The 25461-nt window shown below is 43.5% G+C and overlaps 1 protein-coding gene across 1 annotated transcript in view; it reads right to left on the reverse strand.

Moving 5' to 3' along the window:
* Window positions 1-797: 797 nt before the first annotated feature.
* The window catches only part of INSR (insulin receptor), a 428464-nt gene continuing 403800 nt past the window's right edge, over window positions 798-25461 (reverse strand). Inside the window, exons 16-21 of the mRNA XM_030218585.1 lie at window positions 25077-25306; window positions 24198-24308; window positions 23856-24015; window positions 16299-16428; window positions 15383-15517; window positions 798-5682 (exon numbers count right to left, since the gene is read on the reverse strand). Coding sequence (XP_030074445.1) covers window positions 5328-5682; window positions 15383-15517; window positions 16299-16428; window positions 23856-24015; window positions 24198-24308; window positions 25077-25306 — 1121 coding nt within the window. The 3' untranslated portion in view covers window positions 798-5327. The remainder of the gene's footprint in view (window positions 5683-15382; window positions 15518-16298; window positions 16429-23855; window positions 24016-24197; window positions 24309-25076; window positions 25307-25461) is intronic.

Raw genomic sequence — 25461 nt, forward strand, 5'->3', positions numbered from 1 at the left:
CAACCTAGGACAGAAGGCTTCGAGACCTGCAGAGCAGGGCTGGCAAAAACAGTGGCAGGGAAGACATTTAAAGCAGTTGTTAGCAGAGGGCCTTTTTGAGTATCTGCACACACTTATGCCCTGCTAAATCCCACCCCCTCCAACATCACAACAGATGAGATGCAGAAAATCTTGAGTGAATGCATGCAGTTGCTTAAAGGCCTGATGCTGACAGTGGCTTTAAAGCAGGGGTATCCAACCTCAGCCTTCGCCAGGTTGGGTTTTCAGGATTCCCACAATGAATATACATGAGTTCTATCTGCACACAATGGAGGCAGTGCATGCAAGTAGTTCTCATGAATACTCATTGGGGAAATCCTGAAAACCTGACTGGATTGCAGCTCTTGAGGACCGAGGTTTGACACCCCTGCTTTAAAGGTTGACTCTGCCACTGTCTTTTCCAACTGTGCTGACACTGTTGCTGCCCCCCCCTCAAAGCCTGCATTTTCTTTGGGCGCCCATGTAGGTAGGGCAGTGGGGTTGGCAGCAGCAATGACAAGGGGGAGATCTTGGAAATTTGGGAGAAAGGGAAGTAGAGGGAGATGCTGGATACTTTGGTGGGGTGGGGGGGAGGAATATGGGAGAAGGGAATCAGGGGAGATACTGGACACCTTGGTGTGGGCTAAAGAAGGGGAGAGATGCTGGACTACTGGGGGGAAGTAGGGAGACCTGTGGGGTAGGGAAGGGGAGACGCTGGAGACCTGGGGGGGGGGGGGAGGGAAAGAGATGCAGGACTACAGGTGGGGTGGTGAGCTGGCCCTGTTTGTAATACTCAATCCAGCGTCTTTGTCAAGATTTCTTTCCCCTTTTAAGTCCTTGCTTAACCATCAGAGCTAGTGGCATGTGCCCTCCTTTACGCTAAGGCTCTCCAGGTTCAGTTTTCACAATACTTTTTCAGTGAATTTATCTGTACTTAAATTTAAAAACTCAAACTGAAAAAATAATTCTGGGGCAACTTCTCCTCACCCCCTGTAATATTTTTCGTTACATGAGTAGGGGCAGAAAGAAGTACACATTTTAACACAGACTGCAAGTGGATTCAAGATCTGATTCAGCTACTGACAAGGGAATCATTTAAAGTCAGAGTTCAGAATCAGGAAAACTCCTCCAGAGTTACTCAATTCACAGAAAAGGTACACTTAAGAATGGAGGTGGGTGGAAGTGAAATCATTAGAATTCAGGAAAACCTGGGACAAGCTCATAAGATTCATAGCCCTGGGGAAGTGAGGGATCAAACCATAGGTCATGCAGGGTCAGGGCACTGTTCTAGATGAATCCCCACAGCTCCATTTTTCAATCAAAACAGAAAATGAAGGGGCTGTAATGTAAGTCTGTCCCTCTGCATTCTCCTGTTCTTAGTAATTATCCCCAGGAAAAAAAAAGGGAATCCTGTGTCTTGAGTTTGGTTTAATGAAAATGTACCAGCCTGCTGCACAAACATTTATTTGTTCCCATGGCTCCATTATAAATTTAACCCACCTATCTCCCTGAGCCCGGTCCTTCATTGATACAGCACGAAACTCATGGTGGAGCTTTGGCAACGGACCCTGTAGATGGAAGCCAGGAGAGAGGGGTAGGAGGGAAGAAGAAATGAGGAAACTTACTATCTAATCCCTGGCAACTGGATGGGTTCAGCTGGTCACAACTTTCTTAAAACCCTGGCCTACTGTATTCCAGAATTGTTACTTAAACATACAAAGAAAAACACAAGATTACAAAAGTGTCAAAATGCAGTGAGATTGGGTTTCAGACCATCAGTGTTGAAACAGCCTAACCAGCATGACTTTGTTCAGGTGATAATTGCTTCTCCAGCTCAATGGTATCTCTGGTTTAAATCCAAATACAGTAATTCTAAGTTCAAATCCCAAGTTCCTCCTAGGTAGTATGCAGGACCTCTATCTTACATCAGTGGTTTTCAATCCAGTCCTCAGGGCACACCTAACTGGTCAAGTTTTAAGGATACCCACAATGAATATACATGAGTTAAATCTACACACAACAGAGGTAGTGATTCCAAATTTATCTCATGCATATTCATTGTGAATATCCTGAAAACCTGACTGGGTGTGCCAGTTGAGAAACCCTGGCTTACATGTTTTTTTCTGTTCCTGAAAGCAACAGGTCCAGGAATAAAGCTTAGGCCAACAGCTAAGGGAGCCAGAAAAATACTGCCTTCTCACCTGCTGAAAAGGAGCTAGAAGCATCCAACATTAACATCCTATCCCTGAATTAGACAAAGATTATGCTGTTTTAAACTGTAAGATTCTCAGAAATATCACCAGCCTACTCTGTATTACTAACCCAGCCAGGTCAGAAGCAAAACCAGAAGAGACAGAGTTTAGAAAAAGCATTCTGTATGGGCTACTTTTTTCGGCTTTCACAGCACACTTTTACATTTCTCTAGTTCTCATCCACTATTACTTCCACTTTAGTTAGAAAAGAGAATTATTTTGGTGATGGGAAGGAGAGGATAGGGTGAAGACTAATGAAAGTAATTATTTGTAGTTAGCGATATCATTACAGGCAGTCTTAGAGGGTTCCCCAGCTAAGTCACTAAGGAAAACTTACGTTGAGTATTTTCACCACCTCTACTTGTGGATCACTGTGCTATAAAGCGCTACAAAGCGTAGTTCCACTTGTCCTCTCTTCATGTGTTACTGCAAAGTGGCTAAGGGACTCTACATTGACATGACTCTAGGATACACCAAGTTACAGTGGCCCACATAACAATGAGGAGATTTCATGTTTTTCTGACATTACAATACAAGAGACCAAACTAAATAGTTCTGCCATCTAGGACTAAATGTTCTGTTATAAAGTCTTTGCACAAGGTAGGAACAATGTCTTCCAAAGCCAGTGGTATCAAAGTCACAGACCTGATTTAAAAAAAAGTAGTGACCAGATCAGTTTCTATGGTATTAGCAGCCAACCAGCAACTGGATTTAATCATTGAAAATCTCTCTCAAGATGTCACAGGCCACTCAGTGAAGAATCGGTAAGTACTGGTTTCCTCTACCCAAGGTCAGCACTGCTTAGGAAGCAGGGGAGAAAGGGAGATAGGATCAGGGTTTTTTTTTTCAATTGTTATTTGGAGGTCAAGGTCTGGAATTAGAGAAGAATCGTGAGCTTAGAGGGAAAACTGGCAAGCTATAATTCCCAAACTAAGATGGCCCCTGATAACAATGACTCTGCACTGCATGCCATAGCGGTTGCTCTTTCCATTGGTAAAGGAGTGATGGTGCAATCAAAGACACTAAGAGGAACAAAGGATGATAGTAATTTGGCAACTGCAAAGTGAAAGGGCAGTAATTTAGCAATGGTGTACCTCTATCTCCAATCAGAAAGATAAGTTACAGCTCAGTTGCTCAGGACTTTGGCTGGAGTCTACTGTGGGGTGCTCTTGTTGTATACACGTTAAAAGTACATCACTCCAGAGAATGGTTCATGCACCCAGATGCGGCACCATCCATGTGCTTTCTTCCTGCATTACCAGGTCCTGCTCTTAACCTACTCGAAATAAGAAGAAATCCTTACCCGAGGGACCCGCGTAGACTTGAGGGACGATAACTTGGTAACTCATGAAAGACAAACATGTACAGTATATACACATACTGAAAAGTGGCCAGCCTCTGAGCTGTGCCTGAGGGGGAACCATATGGACACCCCATTGGTTCCAATTTGAAGAGTGCCAGCCACTTTTCACGGGACCGCACTCTTCCACAGCGGCATGCTCTACATCTAGCCATTTTATAATATACATTCACAATAAATTCTTACGTTCAAGCCTCATTAAGTACAAACCTTCAAAGAACCTTATACATCCTAGCAAGGTCTTTTATAGCTGATTTGCAAGTGAGTGAACCTCCTTTAAAGACCAAAACAGACAGATAAAGACTACTTAGGAAAAGAAATCAATAACTTACACAAGGTTAATATTTAAAACTAAGCCCCTCCTTCAAAAAATTTGAGGAAAAACAAATTTAAATATGTTACAACAAACAAATTATACACTTAATAATGTTGTTATAACAGAAAGTTTGATATCTCAGGTAGACTTTCTCCTGTTGTGCTTGACTTTGAAAGGATGCAAGATAAATCCCCACAGGGACATCCATTGCCCTGATTCTTTGTCAAGACTTCTGCCTGTGCTGTTTGCACACCAGAGAACTCATGGCAATCCCTCATCATACAGCTGTCATCGCTTTGGGGGAGGTAGAGAGGAATAGAGGCACCTAGTAGGGGTTCAGGGCCTTCCTTGGTTATTTCGAGGGAAAGCAGAGGGAATCTGAATGAAGCTGGATGAGAAGAAGCCCAAAACCTCCGCTGGCAGAACCACCAACAATCAGGTACAAAACGTGCAACATCGAGTTTGTACGCAATGCCTACAAACACGTGTATAATACATACATTAAGTCCATGTATACAAATGTGCATACACACACCCAAACACACCAAGCGCACACATATCAGGGATTATTTTTTATACCCATAAGTATAAAAAGCAGCAGCTATTGGTCAATCTGAGGAACTGTTTGTCCAATCCATCTGGGTTTCAACAGCAAAATTTATATGAAAAAATATCCTTCAGCTATGATGTATGAAAGTAGATTCCATAGCAGTGAAGCTCAGAATTTTCTTGGCAAATCCCCCTCACACTGTATATTTGTCCGTGGGATTTCCCCCCCCTTTGTCCTCTCTCCAAATTTTGACTTCCAACATTTTATGTTCTTGATTGGTATGCTGTTGCTTGAATACTAGAAAATCTAATTTCTCTTTTTTTGTATCTTTATAATGTACTTCTCTTCCCATCCATCTGTAAAATCCACATTTATTTTTGTGTTAATTTATTGTTTGACCTGGGTGGCACAACCCAAGATCAACATCTCCTTGTCCTGAAATCATTGTGATGGAAGTGGGGGTAAAATGGCCACACTGGAAAATGTGTCCTCACCTTTGCTTTTTCCCTTCCCCACTCCATCAGTTTGTGTGTTCACAGTTAAATTCAACTGAGATGAGCCAGTCAACTTGGCCCAAAACACCAAAAGAAAAAAAAAACCCAAACAAAAAAAAAATTAAAATTAAATCAAAATTATTAGAAATATCTATTAATAATAAACAAAACGTTTTGCATTTGTGTTTGCAGTTATCATTAAGTCCTGACCTGAGATTTTTGTGGGGGAGGGGGAGGCGGGGCAGGTTCTTTCTGATGGAGCCAAAAAAAAAAAAGGAAAAAAGTGTCAAAAATTAAAAATAATTTTGAACACAAAACCTGGGTCAACCAATAAATGTTAGGAAGGACTGGACCTTGGCAATGAAAGGATGCGTCCATTCTTTTTCCCTCCATTCATGTGTGTGTAACGTACTTGCTCCTCATAGCTTCCCTTTAACCCTACTGCTGGGCCATTCTTTTGTCCTAAGACGTCATCCCTCTGGGAGCAGGAAGAGGGGTCCAAGGGAATGCTCTCCATATTCTCAAAGTCCATCTCAAACTCTTCCACTTCAGGAGGCTTGTTCTCGTCACTGTAGAAGAAAGAGACATCCTGGAAGATGGGATGCAGATCATCTTTCAGCATATCAATGATCTCCAGAAAGGTGGGACGCATCTTGGGGTTGTACTGCCAGCACATCTGCATCAAGTTGTGTCTGTAAATGGAAAGAGGAGAGGAACTATCACAAAAAAAAAAAGATAACCCAAATATGCACAGAAAGACAATAATATAAAATACTAAAAAAAAAAAAAAATCAACATTCCTCACCACCACGTTCCTGGAAGAGTTATCATCCTTTTTCTGTTATTAAAATGACTGTGCAGATAGTTTAATACGAGGCTTATGAAACACCTGTAACACCATGCACGGTGAAATTTGTTCTTACCTGCTAATTTCCTTTCCTGCTAGACCAGTCCAGATAAATGGATTATGTCTTCCTACCAGCAGACATAGCCAGAGAAGACTGACAATTCAGTGACATCATCACCAGATAAGGAATGGTGCAGCCAAGTGGCTGTACCATCTGCAGAAGAAAAAAATTGGGAAGCTCTAGGGATGCACCGTTCCTTAAACTGAGAATAAAATATGAAAGGTAGCCTGGCATAACATTTGTATGCCGTTGTATCGCTCCATGGTGCGACCGCACCTGGAGTATTGTGTTCAGTACTGGTCTCCGTATCTCAAAAAAGATATAGTAGAATTGGAAAAGGTACAGCGAAGGGCGACGAAAATGATAGTGGGGATGGGACGACTTTCCTATGAAGAGAGGCTGAGAAGGCTAGGGCTTTTCAGCTTGGAGAAGAGACGGCTGAGGGGAGATATGATAGAAGTGTATAAAATAATGAGTGGAATGGATCGGGTGGATGTGAAGCGACTGTTCACGCTATCCAAAAATACTAGGACTAGAGGGCATGAGTTGAAGCTACAGTATGGTAAATTTAAAACGAATCGGAGAAACTTTTTCTTCACCCAACGTGTAATTAGACTCTGGAATTCGTTGCCGGAGAACGTGGTACGGGTGGTTAGCTTGACGGAGTTTAAAAAGGGGTTAGATAGATTCCTAAAGGACAAGTCCATAGACCGCTATTAAATGGACTTGGAAAAATTCCGCATTTTTAGGTATAACTTGTCTGGAATGTTTTTACGTTTGGGGAGCGTGCCAGGTGCCCTTGACCTGGATTGGCCACTGTCGGTGACAGGATGCTGGGCTAGATGGACCTTTGGTCTTTCCCAGTATGGCACTACTTATGTACTTATGTTGTGTTAATTCTATCAAAATGTACAATAACTGTAAAGACATGAGTAAAGAAATGATAAATAAAAAGGGCACTGGAATGTGACACTGATAAATAAACAAATAAGGGTTTCTATCTGAGTGGTAGTGAAGTGCACTCACTAAATAATGTGCTGTCTGTGCACAGATATCCTACGTAAAGCATTGTTAAAAGGAATAATGAAAATACATAAACGAATAAATAAATATGTTTAAAAATGCACAGTGGCTGGTTAGGCCAAGACAAAATTAGCCGGTAATCTGAAAAAGTCAGTTATCTGTGCAAGCGAACCACTAGATTGAAGAAACCGAGTATGCGAAAAACTGGAAATTTTAAGCAAGCTGGGATTGTCCAGGATTCTAAAAGAAAAAAAACAAGCCGCAGTTAAAAGTGATGAATTGTCTGTCTGTATTATTTTTAGATTGTAAGCTCTATTGAGCAGGGACTGTCCCTCTATTTCAGGTGTTCAGCGCTGCGTGCGTCTGGTAGCGCTATACAAATGTTAATAATAATAAAAAAACGAGCCTTAGTTAAAAGTGATGAAGCACAAATTACGAATACTTTATCAAACTAACATTATATGAGACTGACTGATTCACGAGCAAAACAATAAGTCACTATGAAATGCTGAAGCTAAAGATTTTAAGAAACCGACAAGATGAACTGTGTCCGTAACGAGAGCTCAGACTTCCTCAAGTTAAGCACAACCCATGAGAACCACATATCATGAAGAACGCAGTAGGAAATGAGTTCATAATGACTCTGAACTCTACCTCCCCCCTCAGCAGCCCTGTAACCACACTAGCATCAAGACCTAGCAAAACCTTTTTGGACAAAATTGGAAGACAGGACCAGAGGATATCCATTGGCCCGGTGGCAGAGAGAGGCAGTTATCCCCACACGGACAGGGCCGTGGGAGGGGGAGATTCCCAATGAAATCATGGAGATAAAAACATTCTGATTTTTAATCTCTCTGATGTCACACTTACTGAAATGGAGACAAATGTGTTGAAGAAAGGGTTATCACATGTACCTTCTGTTCATCTGCTTTTACATTTTGGATTCTTTGCTTCGTTGGACCTCACTTATTCTTATCACATTTTAAGCCACTAGGTGTAAAACCAGACCTCCACAAGCTCACCATATGATTCTTTACAGCTAGCCAGGTGGCCCTAGACGGGGCTTGGAAGCAAACCACCCTGCCTTCCATAAGCATAAAAGATGGACTACATATACCAGATGACTAAATTGATGGCTGTCTGAAATGGGCACCTGGTCAAATTCCACAAGGTTATTAAACATGGTGAGAACGCACTTCAACCTGAGAGATGATACTATTGGGATTGAGGGCTATCAAATGAATGGTTCACTGTTGGAGAGTTTTGGCAGCGTTTTTTAGCTGTACAAGTTACCTACATTGTCTTAACCACTGTATGTGTTGGTTATACTTATTGATCTTTAAAGGAACTCCTCTTCAATGTCGCCTTCGGCACCTAACCATTCTACCTCTATTCAGGAAATCTAGACTTGATTGTCTGCACATTTTGTCCTTTAGATTGTAAGCTCCTTCGAGCAGGGACTGTCCTTCTTTGTTAAACTGTACAGCGCTGCGTAACCCTAGTAGCGCTTTAGAAGTGTTCAGTAGTAAGTAGTAGCATAGGATCACATCATATTTGAAACATCATTAACAACCCTGACACAAGTACTTCACCGAAGCACAGCCTGTGTCAGGTCCTTTAATAAACTTTATATACCGGCTGATCCTTGGAGACCCATTGTGCTTTCTTCATACCTGCAAAACATGGACTTCATTGCTTAGCTGCTGAAATATCACACATCCTTGGAGTAGGGATGGGAGGGGACTGAGGATATTCCTGGACTGCAGCCACCACAACAGGCTCACCTTCGCTTGAAGAATGCAAGGAAGACAGAGGTCATAATCTTGTGATATGGGGGATCAATGGCTGAAGAGGGTGCATGTGAGCCCAGAGTTGCTGCCGTGGACCCCAACACCTGAACGTAGTCCCAAGTCCGAGGAAATTCAGCAAGGTCATTAGAAGATGAATTTGAGATGGAAGCTTGACTCATATCTGATCCAGTATAAGAACCTTGCCTTGCATTGTGTCGAAGTGAACTCCCAGATATTCCAGCATTTGCATGGGTACCAAGTAGCTCTTGGGCAAATTGAGTATCCATCCCAGTGACTGCAAAAGAAAGATCACTCTGGAGGTGGCCCGATAGCTCTCCTGAGCTGAAAAGGCTCTGATCAACCAGTCATTCAGATAGGAATATACCCTGATATATTTTTTCCTCAGGAATGCTGCTACCACTATCATGACGTTGGAAAAGGTCCTGGGACCTGTCGCCAGCCCAAAAGACATAGCTTGAAACTGAAAATGTTGACCCAAAATTGCAAAGCGGAGAAAATATGATGAGGCAGCCAAATGGGAATGTGCAAGTAAGCCTCCCAGAGATCTAGTGAAGTTAGAACTCCCCCAGCTGAACAGCTGCCATGACAGAACACAAGATCTCCACATTACAATGCTTGATCCTCGGGTATTTCCTGACCTTTTTGAGGTCGAGGACCAGACGATGGGCTCCTCCTTTCTTTGGAACCACAAAATAAATGGAATTGTGGCCCCGATCCTGTTTGCTGAGGAGTACTGGAACTACCACTCCCCAACTCCTGTAAGGAGCAAAGATACAGCTTGACTCAACACTTTCTCTGATCCCCCCAAATCCAAGCAACCTTCAAGACCAGTTTCTATCACTTGTGACAACTACGCTATCTCCTTACATTGAGAAGGCATGCCTCTTCTCAGTTGTGCATGCCATGATAGCATCAAGGCTGGATTACTGTAATGCACTCTACACTGGTATGACTACAAAGGGTCTGCACCAGCTCCAATTGATTCAGAATGCTGCAACAAGACTAAAAGAAGGTTATAAGCAACATGGCCACATCACACCATTTTTGCAAAAACTTCATTGGCTATCAGTACAATACAGGGCAAAATGTAAAACTCTATGTTTAACCTTCAAGACCCTTAAAAGGAAATGGCCCCAACTACTTGACCACCGCTCCAACAGTGCCGCCTGCAGCCGCCTCATGTGAGCCCTGGCCCAGGGCACTACCTCTATCAATGCCATCATGAGTCCCAAAATCTAAAGGTAAGAGTGAGCAGACGGGAACCGTTTGGCACAAAACTGGCGAATCAATAACTGCATCTTGGCAATTCGAACTGCTGGTAAAAACACCCGGCCCTTCGCCGTATCGAAGCGAACCCCCAGATAGTCCAGGGACTGAGTCGGTACTAGGTGACTCTTGACCAAGTTCACCACCCAGCCAAGCGACTCCAAGAAAGCTACCACCTTCGCCGTCGCATCCACACTCTCCTGAAGGGACTTGGTGCAAATGAGCCAATCATCGAGATACGGGTGTACCAACACTCCTTGTTTCCTCAAAGCCGCCGCCACGACCACCATAACCTTGGAAAAGGTACGAGGCGCCGTAGCCAGACCGAACGGCAGCGCACAGAATTGAAAATGCTGTCCCAGAACCGCAAAACGTAGAAACCGATGATGCGCCGTCCGAATGAGAATATGATGATAGGCTTCTGTCAGATCCAAAGATGTGAGAAACTCCCCCTTCTGCATCGCTACTATGACCGAACGCAACGTTTCCATGCGAAAGGAGGGAACATTCAAAGCCTCGTTGATCCTTTTGAGATCTAGAATAGGCCGACAGGAACCTTCCTTTTTGGGGACAACAAAATAAATCGAATAACAACCTGTCCCCCTTTCTGAAACCGGCATGGGAACGACCGCCCCCAGATCTATCAGCCGACGAAGCGCCTGCCGAATCGCCCTGGCCTTGACCCGAGAGCGGCACGGAGAGGCGAGGAAAAAATCTGGAAGGAAAGTTTCGAATTCCAGCGCGTACCCGTCTCGCACCACTTCGAGTACCCACTGATCTGACGTGATATGGGTCCACCTCTGATAGAATTGTCTCAAACGAGCCCCTACCCTTACCAGAGGCTGGACCCGCACACCTTCATTGTGAAGCACACCCGGAGGACAGACCTCCCCCCGGCGCATCTCGGCCTCCTCGCCGACCTCCACGAAAGGGCTGAGTACGTTGAAAAAATCGACCTCTAGGCACAACACTGAACCTACCTGGCCTATAATGCCGAGTATCTTTGAAACGCACACGCCCTGCCATACCTCGACCCCCTGCTTTGGGGCACAACTCCGGCAAACGCGGCACTTTGGTCTCTCCAAGGCCACGAATCAACTTATCCAACTCTTCTCCAAACAGCAAGGTCCCCTTGAAGGGGAGAGAACATAACTTGGACTTACACGCCGCATCCATCGTCCAACCACGAAGCCAAAGAGCCCGATGAGCTCCAACCGCCAATGCCATATTCTTAGCAGAAGCAGATCATAACTAGAATCTGCCAAAAAGGAAGAGCCCATCTCTAACTTGGCTAGCTCTTGCACCAAGGAAGCTCTATCTAAGGCCGGGCCATCCAAAAGTCTTTCAGCCCAACGGAAACACGCCCTGGCTACTAGGCCCCCGCACAGAGCGGCCTGAAGTGACAATGCCGAGAGATCAAAATTGCGCCGAATGAAAGACTCTAATCTCCTATCCTGCGGATCTCTGAAAGCAGCCCTCCCATCAACCGGAATAGCCGTAGCCTTGGTAACCGCATCCACTACACCCTAACGTCCCAGCTCTCTTAAAGTTGCTCAAAATCCCCAGACCTCTCTGTCAGCTTCCCAAACAACACAGTCAAGCACTGCCAAGCAGCCAAACACTGTTTCTTTTTCTTTCTTTCTTTTTTTTTTTTTTTTTTTAACACACTCACAACAAAAGCCCAGTTGCTAAGAGCTGACAGGGGCTAAGCATTCAAGGTTCCTGCCATAGCAGGAGCCGAGGCAACAGGCAGAAAGTTCAGAAAGAGGATTTCAAAGCTACAAACTGCCAGAAGTTATGGCTCTCAAGGTTCCTGTCACAACAGGAGCCGAGGCACATCGCTGCCTAACCACAGGCCAGCCGGGGAATAAGCCACACACCGGCTAAATTCCACAGAGAAAAGTGAATCCCACTGGACCCGCTTTTCTTGAAGCACTCAACCAAAAATAATTCCAAGTACAGGGTATTAGTTAAGAAAATCTAATCCTACCAGACCAGACTGACTGCTCAGGCTGCATGTCTACCCTCTGCTGGAGACTGAGATTTACTGGCTGCTAGCTTATACTGGTTTAAGTTTTAGTGTTCTCAGTCTCCCTCTGCTGGTAGGCGTGCATAACCCAAGCGTCTTGACCGGTCTGGTGGGGGGGGGGGGGGGGGGGGGGGGTCGCTAAGGAACTGGGTTTAAAAAAAAGGTTTGGACGAGTTCCTGGAGGAAAGGTTCATAGTCTGCTATTGAGACAGACATGGGGAAGCAACTGCTTGCCCTGGGATTGGTAGCATAGAGTGCTGCCATGTTTTGGGTTTCTGTCACTGTTGGAAACAGGATACTGGGCTAGATGGACCACTGTCTGACCCAGTATGGCTACTCTTAAGTTCTAATATTTTTACTGCTGTAATTGTCTATAGCTTATGTTTGAGTTGTTCTTGCTGTACACCGCCTTGACAGTGGCGTAGCTAGGTAGGGCGCAGGGGGCTGGAGATGAGTGTGGTGCAGAGAGAAAGACAGAGAAGAAAAAGAAGTAAGAGCAGAGCCGTGTGCTTCTGCTTTATACCTCAAGAACAGAAAGAGATCAAAAACTTATCTTCCTTCCTAGCCAAACTCCAGTTTACTTCCCTGAAGTCAGGAAGGTGACCATTTTTACAGTTGTACCTCTTTGAAGTCCCTAGTGATGGAGCCTCTATGTCTGGCTTCCTTTGTTCTCACAGAGAGCCCTGCTCCAAGATGGGAGAAAAGGTATGTTAATTGAGACAGGCAGCTGGGCAACATTTGGTCCATTTGCCATCCTTACTGATTCCTGAAGGGGAGGGAGGGAGTTATCAGAAGTCAGAAGCTGGTTTAATATTAAACTAAGTATGTCAAGGGTTTCATATTAACCTAAGTATGTCCAGCAATCCTGACACTATTCACGTTTAAAACTGATATTACATGAAAGCACATTTCTAAACGCTGAGAGAAGTGGACAATTGCTTTGTTTGATAGATGAAAATGTTGTTTAATTTTTAAAGAAGCATTTTCAAAAAATTTTCTAAAAAACAATTTGGAGTTTTTGCAGCCCAGCGATAGAAACTAAGCGCTACTTACATTCACATATTGTGTAATAGCGTTCAAAACCATTGACAATTTGCCTTTGGCTTCTGAGGGCTTTTCTCCAAATGATGTTTTGAAACACAGCTTCTTTGAAAGAAATTAGCTAGAGTGTGTATTTGTCAGTTACAAGGGGCCACCCCTGATGGAAAAAATTCAGCCTCCCCCTTACCAGTAGGTCATCCAAGACAGTTAATTGTACTACTGCTATGCTCTCCTGGAGCTAGTCAAAAGCTCGTCTCCTGCTTCAACTGGGGAGCCAGCAGGGATTTATGCTGCTTTCTGGCCAACTGGTGAAGCTCTGCGGTATGCTCCTGAGGGAGAGTATCCACAATACTTAGCATATTGCGTACCAAAGATTTCAAGTAAAGGCTCGTATAGAGCTGGTAGGACTGGATGCAAGCAATAAGCATTGAGGCCTGACCCTCTCTACCTGGGAGAGCCAAAGCATGAATTCTGGTACTCCTAGCTCATTGAGAGCAGATTCAACAACCAAAGAGTGGTGAGGCAGCTGTGCTCTCTGGAATCCGGGAGCCTTCTGGATAGAATACTGTGCATCCACCTTCTTTGGTGTGACCTGCACTGAGAGGGGAAATTCCCAGTTCTTCATCAGTGCATCTTTAAGGATAGGATGCAATGGTACCATGACCTCTTCCATAGGAGGTGACTCATAGTCCAGAACAGATAACATCTCTGCCCTGAGCTCCTCCTCAGTCTCTAACTTAAATGGGGTGGTTGAAGTCATCTCCTTGAGGAAACCAGTGAGAGAGAGAATCACAGGTGGAGCTTTACATCTCTTGAGGTTGGGAGGGATCAGAAGGGACCCCATAAGAGTCCTACTCCAAGAAGTAATGAGGGTCTTCATCTGAGCCCCATGAGTGGTCCCTATCAGACTCCTCTTCGTACTCAGACCAGGTTCAGTGGAACCATATCCATGCCCCGAAGAGCACCAAGGTGCAGTCCTACCCTCAGACTGGGGAAGCTTCCTCCCCTGATGTTGAGAGTAGTGCTGCATGGGTTGATGCTGACATAGATACCCTTTGAGGTGCTAACGCCAAGGATCTCCCCACAGGTATGGACTGAGCCTCAGGAAGAATGTGGGCTGATCCGCAGTTGGTGCAAGCGCCTTTGATGCCTGAGTAGATTGCAACTGGAGTATCTGTGCCAGCTCCTCCCTGAGCATGACTTGGTACTGTTCACCGAAGGAAAGCATCAGAAAAAGTGGGGGAGCTGGGACAGAGGCAGCCTGAGATGTCAGTGCCAAACTGGAAGCGGGAATCTGGCTACTTGGAGACTTGGGCACTGGCACCTCTACCAAAAAGGGGAGCGCTCCTTCCAGTGCCAATGCTTCTCTGGTACTGGCAATGCCAATGCCCCAAAGCTTCCGGTACTGTGCATCAAAGAGGACCAATGCTTATGCTTCTTGGGCTTTCCCTGAAGCTCAGCATGTGGTCCTTCAGTGCCAATGAGGATGACGGCGAACCCGTATGTACCCTTGGTGTCGGGTGCTGAGTGGTCTGGGGTCTACTTTCAGCGCTCCATGTTGAGACAGCCAGTGCATGCCCAATGGTTGTTGAAGTCTTAGCCATCAAGGTCGATGCTTCCAGTGCCGATGTCGATGGATCGGCCATCAAGGAGCCAAAAAGTCTCTCCTGTTGGTCCTGATGCTCCCCCTGTGTCTTCAGAGAGAGCAAGAATTTGGGTCATAGTTAGATCCAAGGCACCCGATGCACCAAGAGTGCAGGTTCATTACTAAAATCACCTAATTATATTGGGCGCATCATTTGAAGACACTGGGGGGGTCTTCTTGGATATCGAGAAAAGAATCATGGCCAAATTAAATTACTCAATTGTGAACCTCAAAAAGGGGCAGCGTTCAAATCGAGGTTGGCACTCCAGCCTAAGTGGGCCTAGCAATTTGCGAAAAATAAAGAAAACTTGAAAAGCCGAAAAAACTAACACTATTATAGAGGGGACAAGGGAGGATAACATAAAAACAAAAATACCCACACAGGAAGGCACTGCGAATAAGAATAAACACGCACAGTGAAGAGAACACAATGATGCGTCCTACCTGCTCCACTGAAAAATGAAGACTGAGGGATCTGTGCTTGTGAGTTGGGTGGGAAGCCACCAGCACATGCGAGGTGGAACTCTGCTAGAAACTTCTACAATCTTCTTGCTAGTCAGCATCCATATTGAGCTCCATTGGATGATGTCACCCAGCTGTGAAAATACAACTGGCCTGCTTGACCTCAGAGAACACTTGAATACACCAGGTTCTCCCTGGGTTACTTACAGTCTCTGTGGGCAGTTCTCAGGTTCCTCCAAGTAACCCCCGTCCATGACGAACTTCAGGACCTGCTCATTGGAGAGTCCTTGGTAAGGTTGCTCAGCTAGACTGACGATCTCCCAGAGCACCACGCCAAATGACCTGAAGAGGGACACAGATCTTAAATCATCAGATTGGCAAGACAGATATAAATATTTAAAGGTGCTGAAATTGGGATGTATGCTCATTATGTTCCAGAACCAGGTTGTCATACAGAAATATCTCCTCCAAGACAGGGAAAGTTATATCTGGAACAAAAATGATATCAAAGCTGGAGGTGATATGGGTCAAACATAGAGGATCCCTCGGAATGGTGAATCTTGCTTTTTGTCCGTCCCCCCCCCCCCCCCCCCACACCATTTGTAACATGGCCTGAGTTCCTTTAATAGGGCCCTTGTCAGGGCCAGAACTAGGGTATTAGGTGCCCTGAAGAATCTTCAGCCTTTCATATCCTCAATTAACTTCAAGGCCCATAGGCACTCCCCTGAGATTTTCATGAACTCAACAATCATGATTACTTCAATATCCACCTCCCCAAACAATCCTGTAAAAATATATAATTGACCCTCTTGCATTTAAATATTAAACTTTATTTAGTATATACCTAATGAGGGCAATTTCCAAAAAAACATTTACCTGGGTAAACAGGCTATTTGGAAATCCCCACTCCTCCTGTGCACAAAAATACAGGCTGATGGCTCTTTAGAGTTTATCTCGCTGTCAGGATTTGTTGTTTTGCTTTGACTGCAGCTGCTTTTTGCCTGCCCCCTTGAAATTGATGCCCTAGGTGACTGCTTAATCTTGCCTAATGATTGGGCCGGCCCTGGCTCCTGCAGCACATTCTATTCATGGCTGCATCTGTGCCATGCCCACTGGAACTCACCATACATCTGAGAAGGCAGTGAATACGCCGTCCTTTAGAGATTCTGGTGCCATCCACCTGACAGGAAGCAGGCCCTTGCCTCCTTTACGGTAATAATCTGTCTCATAGATGTCTCGGGTCATCCCAAAATCTGAAAAAATAGTATTATATACACACATGGTTATATTGGGTATACATCAGTTTGGAACACTGCCTATCCATTTAGGGCTGGATATTCAAAAGCACTTATCCACATAGCGGATGTGTCCTAGTGGTCAGTTTTCAGCAGCGCTACACAGAATACTAAGGAGGAGCAAGAGCATTCCACTAGCAATACTGTGCCATTATCTGTATAGATGCAGGGATAAATTTAGGCCAGCAAAAGAGCTGTCCTAAACTTAGCCATAGAACTACGTGGATAGGCTGAATATCGCCAGCTATCCATGTAGTGGTGGAGCTTGTTACTGTATAGATTTTATTTATTTATTACGACATTTATATCCCACATTATCTCAAATGATGAAATTTAAGTTCAATGTGGCTCACAAAGATAACAAATGTAGAACTATATATGTACACACTATGTTCTATGTAATCAGAATGCCTTGTCAGTTCTACATTTGTTATCTATGTGGATAAGTGTGTACATATATAGCGTTACGTGTTGGCAAATCCATAAGATTCTGCAGAAAGATGGGGATGAACCATAGATTATTTAATGAATGAATGCACATAATTTGTAAAGCATAACATATTGGTAGCCAGTGAAGTTTGAATAGAAGTGGGGTCACTTTGGAGTAACAGTTAGCTTTAAGTACAAGACAAGCTGCTGTGTTTTGAGAAGTTTGTAATTTTCTAATTAGTGATGCCTTGAGCCCCAACATTAACCGCATTGCAGTAGCTGAATTTTGATAGTACCAAGGATTGTGTTAATTATCTGAAAATTGTGTTTGGGAAGTATGGTCTTAATCTTTTTAGTTTCCATAATGATTTGAATACATTAGACACTAGTTTGGATACTTGTGGTTTCAGTGTGAGATATTGATCAATTATTATTCCAAGGATTTTCACATTTTGCTCTAGAGGGTAAATTATGTTACCAATAGTAAAAGTAGAGGCGGTGGTGTCAGATGTCCCAGTCAAGATGCGCACAGGGATAAAATCTAGTCCCCACTTCCAATCTATCCCCTCCTGTTCCCATTCATTTTTGATCCATCCCCACAGTAGTAATTAATTTTTTGTCCTCATCCCCACGCACACCTCTAGTTTAAAAAGCACACTGACCACGGCACTTGAATATTTGCCCAACAGTTTTCATCAAATCATGATACCTAGCAATCAATCCATTCTTCCCACTTCTGCTCAGCACGGTAATATGATTTCATATCACCCATCAAACTATTCTGGTGTTTTACGCTTCTCGGTATAGAAATATAACTGGCTCTCCCTTATGTCTAATGAAATAACCACATCCCTGGCTCAGAAGTGGAGTAGTCTAGCAGTTATAGTAGCAGGTTCATAATCAGGCAAGCCTAGTTCAAATCCCACTGTGGCTCCTTGTGATCTTGGGCAAATCACTTAAGCTTCCATTGCCTCAGGTACAAACTTAGATTGTAAACCCTCCAAGGACAATGTGAGTTACTTGAATGCAACTCACATTGAGCTACAACTGGAAACGGCATGAGCCAAAATCCAAATTCCTGGGTTTTGTATTTTTTTTTTGGCAAAGCTGTTAGTCAACTGGTCCCTCACTGGTTGACATCTCTACAGTAAGCGCTGTCTAGGGAAGTCCCAGGTGCAATTCTTTGACCCAGCTTTCATTGCATGGACTGGCTGGGCACCTGGAGGCTGTGGAGGGGAGACATACTAGCTGAAACTAGATGCATATGTCCTGGGTTCAAGAGGGGTATTGAAGATCTCTATTCACTCCCTGCACTTGCCAATGACAAAGCTGCATGGGAGCACAGTGCCAAAAGATTTGTGTCCACGGTATACCATTTTAAGGGGGTAATTTTAGAAACAGTTTTTATGTGTAAATGGGCTCTTATAAAATTTGATCATGTATGTGCAGTGCAAGTAGGCACGCATTTTATACAGAAAGCATGCTCAGGGGAGGAGTTTGGGCACAATCACACTTTACGCATTTTATAAATGTGCTAACATTTACACCTGCCCCCAAGCGGCATTCATGTTCAATCTAGGCACAATTCCTACAGGATTTCTGCTAGTATTTTATAAGGACATAAATGCCTATTGGGCTCATTTTCGAAAGAGAAGGATGTCCATCTTTCGACATAAATCGGAAGATGAACGTCCTTCTCCCAGGGATGTCCAAATCGGTATAATCGAAACCCAATTTTTTTTTGGGGGGGGGGCACTAGAGGACCTTGGACTAGATGGACGTGTAGACTTGGAGCTCTCTCCTCGGCCTCGTTAAAATCAAGTATTTACTGGTGTCTTTGGTGCAATTTTTCACACTACTGCTCAAAGACTTACTGCTAAACATATCTGCAAGCAAGTCTAACAAACAGGAAACTAGCATGTCTTCTTCCTCAGGAGAAAAAGGAAGTAATGTGATATACAGTCTCCTGAAAAGATGGCGCCGAACAGGTCTAACATGCACCCTTCTGAAGCTGTTTTAGAAGAATTAAAGGCGTTAAGGGATCTCTCTGCAAAGCACTTTGAAACAACTTGCAGCTTGAAAAACGATCTCTTGGCACTTACAGTGTCAGTCTCGAAATTTCAAACGAGATTAGAGGCAGTAGAAAAACACTCAGAACAAACTGCCACAGATTTACAACAACAGGTGCACTTAACAACGGAGGAACTTCTCTACTTGGAAAAACAGATAGAAGATCTTGCAAACAGAAGCAGGAGAAACAATATCCGAATTCTGGACTTACCAGGACACTCAGAAGGATCTGACTTACCACTGTTTTTAAGCACATGGCTCCTGAAAATCCTGCATTTACCACCTGAAACTGTTCTTGAATTGGAGCGGGCACACAGACCTCCAGGGAAGATTAAGTCCAATCAGTGGCGTACCAAGGGGTACCACGGTGGGGGCGGTCTGCCCCGGGTGCACGCCGCTGGGGGGGGGGGGTGCCGTGGCGCGCGCCTGTCGCCCTGTCTCTGAGTTCGCATGTGTTCACTGCTCCCTCTGCCCCGGAACAGGGAGCATTTTATGAAGTCTACTGCAGTGCCCCATAGGGTGCCCGGTTGGTGTCCTGAAATGTCAAGGGGACAAGTGCACTACAAATGCTGGTTCCCCCCATGCCCCATGCCCAAATGGCTTGCACTTGGACATTTTTGAAATGGATGTCTTTGGTTTCGAAAATCGCCAAAAGTCAGAAATGTCCATGTCTAGGGACGTCCAAATCTTGGGATGTCCAAATTTAAGGATTTGGATGTCTCTGACTGTATTTTCGAAATGAAAGATGGATGTCCGTCTTGTTTCGAAAAGACGGGTTTCCCCGCCCCTGGATTTCGCCATTTTGCAAGGACATCCAAATCGCAACTTGGACGTTTCTTTCGAAAATGCCCCTCCACGTGTCTTTATAAAATATGTTCCCGGTATATCAAGTTCCATCCCCTTTCTTTTCCCTGTTGGAGTAGTGGAATTGATTAATGGTTTGAGCAGTGGGCTGATAACCTGGGAAACTAGATTCAAATCCCACTGCTTTTCCGTGGGATCTTGGGTGAGTCACTGAACCCTCCCCATTGCCACAGGTACACACACTGACTGTGAGATCCCGGAAACAGTAAAATACTTACTGTACCTAAATATAAATTGCCTTGAGCTACTACTAAACAAGAAATGCCCTGTTATAAAACTACCCTCTGACTGACCTTATAAATATTCAGTGGGCATGAGGCTGGTGTGGCTTCCAGACAGTGGACAGCCATTTTGATCCCTTCAGGGTTTTGTTATTATCATTAGATTCTTGATATACTGTCTTTGTGTGATACAACCAAAGCAGTTTACATATTAGGTACAGGCAATTTCTCTGTTCCTAGTGGGTTCACAATCTACATGTTATATTCACATGCTATGCTTCTGCTGTTGGTGTAGGTGTGAGAATCATCATTCATCAAAAACAATTCAACTTCCTTTTCAGAAGTCGAAAGGGTGTACCTTGTTAACCCACTGATAATGGATTTTTTTTTGGGTGGGGGGAAGATATTTAGTCAAGCAGTTTTCTTCTTGTTTTTTTTCAGGTTCCAGCTCAATGAAGTCAACCATTATTGGCACCTTGATCCATTCTCCACTATCCAGGGATCTTCCTACTCTTTTCATGTACTCCTCCCAACTCATTTCTCTTCAAAATTGCCAGCGAACGCGAACGCGAGTAGCTTCGGAACTTTGTTCAACGAGATATAGATACATTGTCCACAATAGTATTCTCCATAACGATTGTTGTTAAATTACGCACATAGCCTTTTTAAAGGCAGAGTGTTATTAAATTAAGCTTTATTGAATATCCTACAAGAACTCATATTGCCAGAGAATACATATATGGTGCAACAGACTCCTGACGCAGGCCGGTTGGGCCGAAACACAGCTGTGTCGAGTCATATCACCTTAATAAATTCACATTTTTTTATCTTACTTGTGTCGTCTTTTTCTGATTTTTGTTTTTAGTTACATTTTTATTTTTTTAGTTTTTCATTTTCTTGGACATATTTTTTCATTTCTTTATTTTTTTGTTTCCCGTCTTTTATAACTTTTTTTGTTCTTCCTTTTTTCCCATTTTTTAACATCCCACTGTTTATCTGTGTCATCTTCGCTGTTTTGTATTACTCCTCCCAACTCAGCCATTGCAGTGACATCCTTGGCCAGGAGCCACAAAACACAGATCCCTCCTTGATCTGGCTAAAATGGACTCTGGCTACTAGGTGTCACTGTCAAGCAATAGCTGAAATTTTCTTTCCTTCCTGCAACTCCACCCCTGGAGGCTGTGAGTGCTGTCTTTGTAGCATCCCCAATCATGAAGCAGATGCCTGGCATGGAAACTGAACCCCATATCTTCTGCAAGTCAGTGTGCAGTTCCTACAATGAGCCAATCAGCTTGTCTAATGCTCATTTAAAGATGGCTTGGTGGCCGTACCATACACTGCCACTTCACCTTCATTTCTAAGTATACATTCTGCCTCTTAGACTGACCGGCGTTCATAGCCACTCTTAGAGAGTCTGTGTTGGAGAGAGAGGAAGGATAGATACAGCTGAGGAGTTCTGTCTACTGGAATGAAGCGACACTTGCTCATCCCCCAGACTCAGGATGCATAAAACTGATGTTCCAGGATACGTATTACTCCTGGCCAAGGAATGTATCTGTGATGATGGGGGTGAAAAACTAGGAAAATAAAATCACCAAGGTAGTTCTGAATAAAGGCTCATAGCACTATTCCAGTGAGTTAAAGAACCATCTGAGAAATGCCAAGGCCCATCCTCATTGTGAGGAACTGCATTGTCAAGTGACAGTTGATAATATGGTATAAAATTGCATCACAAAGGTTAAAATTCTATCAGAAAGACAAGAGTGTAAAAATGTGGAACATGTAGACATAACAGGAAAATACAGGCAAGATCCTTTTAGTAAAGCTCATAGTTAATGCAAAAGGTAACCTTTTATAAAAACCTACTACATAGGATCAGAAGAGTTCATAACAAGCTTTGAACCCAATCCAATAAAGTTGAGCTGGAAAAACTACAAATCGTAATGAGGCAAACAAAGGTGTATCCTTGGCTGACCTTTACAGGATTCACATAGATCAGGCAAGAAATAATATATAATCCTCTACAATTTGCTGCTAAGCAAATTTAGAAATTGGAGATTGTATACTGAATATAAAGCACATCCTTCCTCTGCTGTCATGAATCGGGCCCTGATACATGAAAGCACTCGGATAGGAAAAAGCACATAATGTATCTCCAAAAATCAAGTTCCAGTTTTGATACCTCCATTTGGGCTTGGATAACAAGTAAGAAAGAAGGCAAAGAGTCAGATATATTCCTAAGGCAGCCCTAAGCAAAAGAATTTCCCTAAGATACTGCAATAATGTACTTTAGAATGACTCTTGCAGTTAACAATAACAGTAGGGACATACAGTAAATGTAAACAAGGTAAATCCAACACTCCCCACAAAAAAATAAAAGTTCAACTAAAAAAAATATCATACTTTTTAAATAACTGCGTAATGTTTTGCTACAAATTTTCTAAAAAAAAAATTGTTTAATTTATATTTTAGGAAATGCATTTGTTGCTGTGCATTCTTTTTGCTAGGATGCCTCAAAGATTTTATTTATTTAATGCATGGATGCTCAATTTGGAAATGTTAAAAAAATTCTAACTTGCAAAAATGTGTGAAATGAACCAATAAAAATCTAAAACTCAAAAAAACCTGGAAAATTCCAAAAACTAAGCAAAAATATTGTGGCCTGCACACCCACCCACCCGGTAGGGATAATTTTATAACAGGTACCTATTTTAAGTCTATTTTATAAATAGACATAGCTGCTGATATGCTTGGATAAAGTAGACACCCAGAGCTATCCCTACTCCAAAAAAGGTGTATATTTACTGTACACACCTAATTTACACTTGTACATGAGTATTTTATAAAATAAGCACTTAACACCGTTCCAGCTTTGCCAAAACTATACCCCTCTGGGATGCCTGCACACAGTCCACGTAAAAGTATGTGTGATCTTTTTGTGTGTGTATTATTTGTGTGTGCATATGGTTGTGCAATTTTCTGAAAGAAATTTTCTACATGTACAATTGCCTTTACATGCAAAAATGCTTTTATAAAATTACCTACAATCAGGGTAATTCCCAAAAGTCATTTACCTGAGCTCAGGAGCTTAGTCAAGATCGGGAGGCGGGGCTGGTGGTTGGGCGGCGGGGATAGTGCTGGGCAGACTTATACGGTCTGTGCCAGAGCCGGTGGTGGGCAGCGGGACTGGTGGTTGGGAGGCGGGGATAGTGCTGGACAGACTTGTACGGTCTATGCCAGAGCCGGTGGTTGGGAGGCAGGGCTGGTGGTTGGGAGGTGAGGATAGTGCTGGGCAGACTTATACGGTCTGTGCCAGAGCTGGTGGTTGGGAGGAGGGGCTGGTGGTTGGGAGGCGGGGATAGTGCTGGGCAGACTTATAAGGTCTGTGCCCTGAAGAGCACAGGTACAAATCAAAGTAGGGTATACACAAAAAGCAGCAAATATGAGTTATCTTGTTGGGCAAACTGGATGGACCGTGCAGGTCTTTTTCTGCCATCATCTACTATGTTACTATGTTACATGAGCTATTAGAAAATTGCTCACCTTCCCTGCAGGTAAACTATATGCTGCTGGCTTTTTGAGTCTGTGTAGTTTCAGAGTGCCTATTATTTTGCTCCGACTGCCTCTGCTCTTTGCTGTGCTTCCCAAACTTACCACCATAGGCCTAGTTTGCCTAATAGTTAAGCTAGCCCTGAGTCAATTGCTTCCATACATTTCTTGAAGTGAGCAGTAACTGGTTCAACAATCTGTTTTGTTGATTTCTGCAGAACGTTCTCCATTGCTTAGGTTCACAATACATACCTCCAATTTTCACAGTGAAATCCTCAGACACCATGCAGTTTCGAGCTGCCAGATCCCGGTGAACAAATTTCTTGGCATTGAGGTAGGCCATGCCATCAGCAATCTCTGCTGCCATCTGAATCATCTCTTGTAGGGTGGGCGGAGGTCTTCCAGGGTTGTTCTAGAATTAAAATACAATCCAGGTGATTACAGTATTTGTTGGGTCCTTTCAGCTAAGCAGTGATCAAGGAATGGTCCCATGTGTATCCACATGACAAGAGAGAAGGGGTGGGGGAGACAGCCAGATTGGTCTCCATGCTATTTAGACACGTCAGCACTTAATACATTTAGAATGCTGCTCACCTCAGAATCGGGTCGCAAGGAACGGAGGTAGCTTTTCATATCCCCATGTGCCATCAGCTCCATGACAACGAGGGTGGGCTGTCCCTTTGACACCACTCCTAACAGACGAACCTATAAATTAGAAAGATATTTTAATTAAGGAACATGCATATTAGATAAAACTCTGAATTTTAGGGGGTGGAAAGAAATTAAAGGGCCCCTTTACTAAGTTGTTCTAAGAAATGGGCTTAGAATGTCCTTATATGAGCCTTGTCCATCAAAAAGGGCTTTTTCCTATTTATTTTTGGCCATGTACTAATGCTAGTATTAGCAAAAAAATTACCACGGGAGCATAGGAGGCGCTAAAGGCTCCCGCATTATGGACATGCTAACTAGTTAGCATGCTGGTGACGTCAGCGTATCCATGCCCATTCTCTATCACTGAGACGCCCCCTCTCAAAAAAAGAAATAAATACTGTGTGCTTAACACACGCAGATGGCAAAACACATGGAACGCTTTAGTGTGTCCAGCGTTAAGCCATTTCTGCTACATTATGTGCGTGATAGAACCTAACAAATCTTAGTAAAAGGGCCCCTAAATTCTTAACTCTGTGCAGAATGTTGCATTATCACCTCAGTTGGGAAACAGAAGAATTAATGTGCCTATTTTCATGAAAGTCCAGTGGTATCTACAAAGGGCAGTTTTCAAAAGATATTTTACCCTAAAAAAAAAAAAAAGGCCTAACAATGATCATCCTAAAATTCAGTTAAAAGTAGGAATGGTGTCCACGTTGCTCAGAATTTAAGTCATATTAAACATTTCTGTAAAGAAAAAGTTGGGCAAAACATTTCTGTAAAGAAAAATTTGGGCATTCAGTAACACTCAATTATTGAACGTACCACATGATGACAGTTGAAAGCCTTCATCACAGACGCCTCATTTAAGAACTCAATGCGCTCCCTGAGGCTAGCTGACTCGTTCACAGTTTTCACAGCCACACGGCTCTCTGGCTCGCCCTTTACCACATCTTTCATGATGCCTTCATACACCATTCCAAAGGAGCCCTGCCCAAGCTCCCGGATCAAGTTGATCTTCTCCCGTGGAACCTCCCAGTCGTCTGGAACATAAACTGTTAAAATACAAAACAAAAAAGCAAAGCAGTAGTTTTGGTAAATAAAAACAAAATTCAACACAGCTACAGAAACCCCAAGTAACACGATGGACTGACAAAGAACCAGACCTCCTCCTTATGGTAACTCCAACTAAACAGACCAATGGGAAAAC

This window comes from Microcaecilia unicolor, chromosome 11 (genome assembly GCF_901765095.1).
Source record: "Microcaecilia unicolor chromosome 11, aMicUni1.1, whole genome shotgun sequence".
Classification (NCBI taxonomy): Eukaryota; Metazoa; Chordata; class Amphibia; order Gymnophiona; family Siphonopidae; genus Microcaecilia; species Microcaecilia unicolor.